The following is a 7,272-nucleotide window of genomic DNA, read 5'->3' on the forward strand; positions in this document are numbered from 1 at the left end:
TACACGAAAATCTAAAATTTTTCTTTATTTTTTAACCACACATTCTCCATCAATCTATTATTTCAAAATACATTCTTCAAAAATAATGTGGCTCAAACACACACTAATTTCCTATAACACAAAATGTGGGGAAGGGTTGGGCCTAATTTTCTTGGTGTACGATTGGTATGAGCCAATTGAGCTCAAATTGTTAAATGATGGGCCAAGGAAGATGGGAATTTACAAAAATAGCACTAAAAGGAGGGTGAACTATGTATTAGTGGTATTATGTAAACTTTTACATTAGCAACTCTTATTTTTCAAGTTTTGCTGGTGTAAAAACTAATATTAAACTTCTTTCTTCGATTAATACAATTTCAAGAAATTCTTTGAAGAAGGTTTATGCAACTAATTTGCTTTGAACAATTATCAATACTCATATTGGGCAAATGTAGGCCCACGTTTAAAAATGCGGTTAAGACATTAATCAAGAAACGTTAAAGGGTTGAAAATAAAATAGTCAAATTAGTTGTAGTAAAAAGACAGATAAGCAAAAATAAATTGAAGGTGAGCTGGCCAATTCTAGGTTTGATAAAGATTCAAAATTTTCGACTTTTTTTTTTCTATAATCGAACCATTTTTTCGAATTTCATTATCAAACTAGATCTCCTCTCGAACTAGGGTCGAACCTTGATGTTCAACTACAATTTAGTTAAAATCAAACTAATGACTAGCTTTTAGTTTCAGTGCTTTATATCATTCATTGAACAATTACTACTTATTTGTCCCTTGATCCAATTATTGTAGCATATGGCCCTTCATGAAATAATTTATAGCATTGATTTTTCAGCAATATATAATATAACGGGAATTATCTCTAATATTATCCAAATTACCCCTTCATAATAATTTTCATAATAAATTGATTTATTGATAATTATTTTTATGGCTACATGCTTATTATAATCTATTTTTGGATTAAAAATAGGAAATTTGAAGCTCTAATTTTTCTTTTTTAAAAGACACGCTATAATCAAGAAAAGCATTGTAAAAGTGTGGTAAGGGACTCTTTTGCTTTTTCTTTACTTCTTTTTTTCTTTTTTGGAGGACCAAGTCTTTCAAAGTAAATAATCTTGAATTAGTGCTAGATAAAGAGAGATTAGTGGGTTAGTAATGAAAGCAAATTCAAATGAAAGACAGATAATTAAAGACATGTAGTACATTGAATTAGTTGTAAAAGTTTGTGTTCACATTTCACAACAATACGTATTATGTAGATTTTATGTTGTGCTGTCTAAATGGGCCCGAAATAGACATGTTTCGATTCGAGTTCATGTTATAATGGTACATCAAAATTCAACTTCGCTCACTCTATTTTTTGTTTTCACGATTTATTTCATTATTCGAGCTCTCTTTCTTAAACTCTATACCTTTTCACTCGACCATCTTCACACCCTGACATTTTGAAAACCACTTTCCTCGAATGAAACCAAGTAACCAACTCAAAACGCATATTAGCTAGTTGTCTGTGGCAGTACTTCAAAATTAACTCATTTTTCATTAGAAATTAACCATACTTCAATTTTCAAATCTGACAGGGCCCCATGCCTAATCTATTAGATTGGACAAGAAATCCTCATTTTACTCATTCCAATCCATCATAATCAAATCTTAAGACTGTGATTCAATTAAGGCCCGTTTGGCAGTGATTATAAGAATTAATTTTTTGACATTTAAAGAGAAAAGCGAGTCTCAATTTGTGAGAAAAAAATAAAAAATGACGACTGAAATAGTGACATAACCGTCAAAAAATTAATTTTTTAGAGTGAAAAATTATTACCAAACAGGGTCTTTGTGTTATTAAATGGGACAAGTCAGCTCATCGTCTAAAAGTAAAAATTTATTTTTAATTTACTTGACTAGCCCATGAACAGCGTAATAATGCCATGATCAATTCCGTCGAAGATATTTACACGTGTCATGTCCTTACTTGCTGATGCCATGGTTAACAGTATATCCTGGTAGGTCCTCTCCACCGTCCAAATTTCTAATCAACTTTTAATCTACATGCGCCTACAGCAGCATATGGGGTACTGCCATTGCCCTGGATCTTCAGAATTTTGATTCCACCGTCCTGACTTATCTTGGAGAAAAGAAAATTTTTAAATAATATAAATATGGACATGTTTGAGTTACATTTTTTTTAAAAAATATATATTTTTAAACAGTAATTTGACATCATTTTAATCAAAAATTATTCAATAAAATAATATTACATGCAAATTCAAAATTTTCTTTATTTTTTAACTACACATTTTTCATTAATACACTATTAAAAAATTCATTCCAAGGAAAATAATGTGGTTCAAACAAGGAAGTTTTGAAATTGAGTTATTTTAAAAATAAAATAGTTAAATATTGAAAATCCTCATGAAATGGTTGAATAAATTACATTCTCTCGATTGAAATTCAACTATTGATCAGTAATATTTTAGTGCTAGTGACGACAATTATTTCAATTTATAATTTAGTGAAAATTGAATTTTTTTTTTTCATGGTTTCCTATTGAAATGTTAATATTCTTGATAGCATAATCTTATAAATATGTTTAAATTAATTAATCAATTAATAATGCAAAGCAAAACGGGTTTTGACGGGGGACATGACCAGAGATTCAGTGCGGATGACTGCGATCCAGCGTGGCATCTCATGTGGGTCCAAAGTCACGAGTGTACTACCTGGAAAGCATCTTCAGATGTGGGTCCATTTCCCAAAGCTCAATTTGATGCAGTACAAAAGGAGGGTGCTGATTTTGAAAAAAGAAAAGGTTTATATGGACCTAAATCCAAAGGTACGACACGTCAGCATATTGCGACGTGTGTCCCTTCTTAACACCAAACCGTTGTCACGCCTGTTTGGCCTTTGAACCACAATTGGTTTATTGTTGTTTTAAATAAAATATTATTTGATTTTATAAGTCATTTTGTTTCCTTGATTGATAAGTAAAAATTGTATATAGTCCCCGTTTGGTCCCCATTAATTTTTATTTTATTACATTTTTTTTATATTCAATCACACAATCTTCCACAAAAAATATTACATGTAAATTGAAAACTTCTCAATTTTTTTAACCACTTATTTTTCAAAAAAAACACCATTCCATCAATTTCCATTTCTACAAAATGGGAGCCAAATATGGGCTAAATAATTGAATAAGAAGGGCCTGTTTGATATCCTCCATTTACCATGGTCCACCCAAATGTGTTGTTTGATGACCAAAATTTTCCATGAAATTGCTTTTCTACCCTACCCCCCGCGCCCCACATGACCTATTTTCTTGCTTTTTAATGAAAATAAATTCCTTGGTTTTGGTGAAAATTGGGTTTTCATCTTCCTTTTTATTTATTTTTTGGCAATGGAAACAAATTCTATTCAAAATTGTAACATATTCTGTCACTTTAATTGACAATTTTCATGAAAAACAAAATCAAACGAATACTATAAGATCCAAAATTTCAACATTTTTCAGATAAAAAATTATACTAGTCAAACACATTTAATTGATAATTCCCAATAAAATAAGTTCTAGGCAATTCAATTCTATGAAATTCGTTTTCTTTCCACCCAAATTTCATTCTTACAATCAAATGGACCCTAATTAGTTATTTGTACAATTTTGCATAGTGAGTTGGGGCAAAGTAGCAAAATTAAGTTTCAAGTCTTACACGTTTAGACTTTTCTCTAAGGGCCTATTTGATTGGCTTCATTTTTCATGGAAAATGGAATTTAATTTTTCATGGTATTGGTTTTCCACCCAATCCCCCACGTGAACCCTTTTTCTAGGTTTTTAAGGAATTGGTTTTCCTTTGGTTTTGATGGACATTGGCTTTCCAGCTGCTCTTTTTCATTTAATTTTTAAAATTTTTTTTGGAGAATTGGAACAGATTCTATCCCCAATTGTAACAAATTTTATCTCTTCAATCGACAAATTTCATAAAAAAACAAAGCCAAACGAACACCAAAAGATAAAAAATTTCAACGTTTTTCAGATGAAAAATTATACCAATCAAACACATTTGATTAACAATTCTCAATAAAACAAGTTTTAGACAATTCAATTCTATTGAATTCGTTTTATTTCCACCAAAATTCCATTATTGCAATCAAGGGACGCTAATAGCAACAATTTGTTTCCTTGTTTTTAATATGATTTTAACTATTTTCATAATAGAAAAAACTAATTCATTATATTTAGTCATTTATTTAACTAGAAAAAAAAATTATAAATGAAACTAGCAAATAAGTGAAAAAAATAAAAAACCATGCGGCTTTGGCTCTTAAGCTCTCATTAATGGGTGCTCACATTTTAAGTGATCAAAATAGGGTTTACAACTTTCTATATGTGAAATGTTTTCTTCACGATTTCTATCTAAATACTGTATTTTTCTATTTTCAAAAGACTGCTTTTTCAATACGGTCCGTTGAATAAATACAACACATCTTACTAAACAAGTCACATTGTAAAACAATTTACAACGCGACCATGCCTAATGTCCTTTGCTCGATATGAGATGGCAATTTGGAATCTCTATAGTGATCCAATCCTTGCTGTTCCCATTATTTAAATTAGTGATATTGATTTCACATCTCTATAAATAGATCTCACGTTGATCAAAATTCTCAACAACACATTATTCCCAAAGCAATCCCTTCTATAATCTTCTGTCTTTGAAATATCAGTTGCAAATCACCCTTCCAAATCAATGGCCACAGCGGAGGTACATATATATATCAATTGTATTCTTTGCACGTTTCTATTTTTCATAAACTCAATCTTGATCGAATTCTTGTCTTCAGATCATACTTCATTATTCCTATTATTTTGATCATTTTGAATTGCTTTAATTTTTACAGGTTGAATCAGTTCCAGTAACAGTGCCAGAGACTGTTAAAACTGATGAAGAAAAAATTCAAGTGGCCGATCAAGTGGAAAAGGTGGCAGCAGAACCACCAAAGGAACTCGCTGCAACTGAGGCTGAGCCACCGGCAGCTGAAGCCAAAACTGAAACTAAAGAGGCTGTGGAAGAACCTAAGGCTCAAGCTGAGACCAAGGAAGTTGCAGCACCTGTAGAAGAAGAAGAAAAATTGCATGTCCAAGAAAAGACGGAAGCAGCAGCTCCAGAGGAGATAGAAGTTACTAACGAAGAAACCCCTGAAACCACCATTGTGCCACCAGCTCAAGTGGAGGAAGAGGTGAAACCGGCTGAAGCTGTGGAGGAGGTTCGCACTGAAATTCAAGTTGAGAAGACTGAGGAGTAAGAAGGTCGTGGTGAATCATTATTGGTTCCTTTGTTTATCTACGAGCTAAGATTTTAATATTTTCTGTTGGGGTTTAAAAGCAGAAGTTATATTAATCTGTCCTTTGGTTCAAGTTAGAAAAGTGATGTATTTTGATGGATTGTGATCTTTGGCTTTGAATAATAATAAATTTGTATTTTTGTTGTTGATTTTCAGTATTATTCACACTACATAAGTCTGCCATTTGTTGAGAATTTCAGCTTTATCACTTCCAATTACAACTATATTATAGCTATAGTATGTGTTAACATAGACTCTTGAACTATGGCCAACACGAGAAATGAGTGAGCATTCAATTCTATAAAACAAGAACACTATATCATAACCAGCACAAAAGTGAAGCAACAGCACCTAATGGGAGTTTCTCGAATGATTAAACCAAACCATGAAACCAATTCGAGAACAGATCTACGTGCTTTCTCTTTCAGATATCACTTTATCATCCTATGATGGGATATGTACAACGTCTAATTGTCAAAATCGCGTCTGCTAGAAAAAGCACAAAGGTCGGGCAGAAATTTCACATTATAAGTGAACTCAATTCACTAAACTCTTGTTTGGTACCGTGGTTTAGAATGCCAAAATAGGTTATTATCTCCAAGCAGACGATGTTACCAAAGCTCTATTTTTCCATCTAAGATATAGCGCGCCATTTTCCTCCCTCAGACAGTAATTCGAGCTATAATCATTCAGCATGTCCTGGATGGCGTTACCAACTGATGAATTCAATGGGACTGGAGAAAAGCCAGCCATTGTAAGTCTCAATCTCCACTTCCCGAAAAGTTCATGCCTTTCCACCCTCTCAGTCCCCTCGCACGCTATTATGTTGACAATGTCCCTTGCCACGCAGTGTTCCTCTGCACTAATCCGCTGCCTATCGTCCCTTGGACGGGCTGCATCAATTGACTCGAACATTGCTGTGTAATAATCTAGAGTTTCACAAAATCGCGGAAAGAATGGGGCGGTGTTCGTATTAGATTCTTGTTCAACAAGGGTTACGACCTTGGGTGACAAGCTCTTAACTAGTCTTAGAAGGCGGTCTCGATGATTTGCGGTGCTTACACTCTCGTCTGGCATGTGGTGAAGCATGTAAGGAAAATTCACGGCCAAGGCTTCTCCGTGTTGAACCTGAAGATTCTCGAGTTGTACCTCACATCCTGACATACCGGCACCGTTGAATTCAAATGGCACTCCACATGCCTCAGCTACTTTGGCTAACCTCTGGCCAACTAGTTGAAGTCCTCCGCCCCGAGCATAAGCTGATTGTGAATCGTCAACGCCAGTAACGCGGGTATATGGGGGCCCACCAGGACGGCATGCAAGTGCCTGAATCAGAGATACCCACTGACTACCCTGTGCAATCTGAAAATCTATTATGTGGATTCTTTTTTCATTTTTCATGGCTTCCCCAATCACGACATTGGCCGACGTGTACGCGAACTTGTAATATGGGCATATCTGATAGAGCACATGCATATAAGACATCAATTCCGAGCTCGTTGGTTCATTGCATTTCAACTTCCTGTAGATGATGCTTCCGGACGCCAAAAGTCTTGCTCGGAGCCCTTCCAACATGTATGCACTCAGCCGTTGCAAGGGCTCACCAGAGACTGATACCCTTTTTTCTAAAATGTTCATTAAAACATCTGCAGTCAACATATCGTCTTCCGATACCGCTTTAGCACAGGAAATGAGAAGCTGTTGTAGGTCCATATTGTGGGCTGTCTCCAAGATTTTGTCGTACCTTGTCAAGGAAGAAGGTTGTGAGACTACACCATTGAAGGAACAACTGTCATCAATATCAGATTCAGGCCCCAACAATTCATACCTCAATACCATTAGTGCCTGCATCAGCTTGTCTTCACCATCAACCCCGGAAAATCCACTCAATGGAGACCCATAAATATTATCAGAAGAGCGATGAAGATCAGACAC

At 34.4% G+C, this 7,272-nt stretch overlaps 2 protein-coding genes across 2 annotated transcripts; one reads left to right on the forward strand and one right to left on the reverse strand.

Annotated features, from left to right (window-relative positions):
• Positions 1 to 4,544: 4,544 nt before the first annotated feature.
• Positions 4,545 to 5,486, forward strand: LOC111387899 (fruit protein pKIWI501-like). Its single transcript, XM_023012507.1, has 2 exons — positions 4,545 to 4,757; positions 4,894 to 5,486. The coding sequence occupies exons 1-2, from the start codon at positions 4,743 to 4,745 to the stop codon at positions 5,296 to 5,298; spliced, it is 420 nt and encodes a 139-aa protein (XP_022868275.1). The 5' UTR covers positions 4,545 to 4,742; the 3' UTR covers positions 5,299 to 5,486.
• A 108-nt stretch (positions 5,487 to 5,594) lies between these two features.
• Positions 5,595 to 7,266, reverse strand: LOC111387898 (scarecrow-like protein 13). Its single transcript, XM_023012506.1, has 2 exons — positions 7,166 to 7,266; positions 5,595 to 7,081 (listed from the first exon to the last, which is right to left on the reverse strand). The coding sequence occupies exons 1-2, from the start codon at positions 7,186 to 7,188 to the stop codon at positions 5,929 to 5,931; spliced, it is 1,176 nt and encodes a 391-aa protein (XP_022868274.1). The 5' UTR covers positions 7,189 to 7,266; the 3' UTR covers positions 5,595 to 5,928.
• Positions 7,267 to 7,272: the final 6 nt, after the last annotated feature.

Source organism: Olea europaea, unplaced genomic scaffold (assembly GCF_002742605.1).
Source record: "Olea europaea var. sylvestris unplaced genomic scaffold, O_europaea_v1 scaffold437, whole genome shotgun sequence".
NCBI classification, from domain to species: Eukaryota; Viridiplantae; Streptophyta; class Magnoliopsida; order Lamiales; family Oleaceae; genus Olea; species Olea europaea.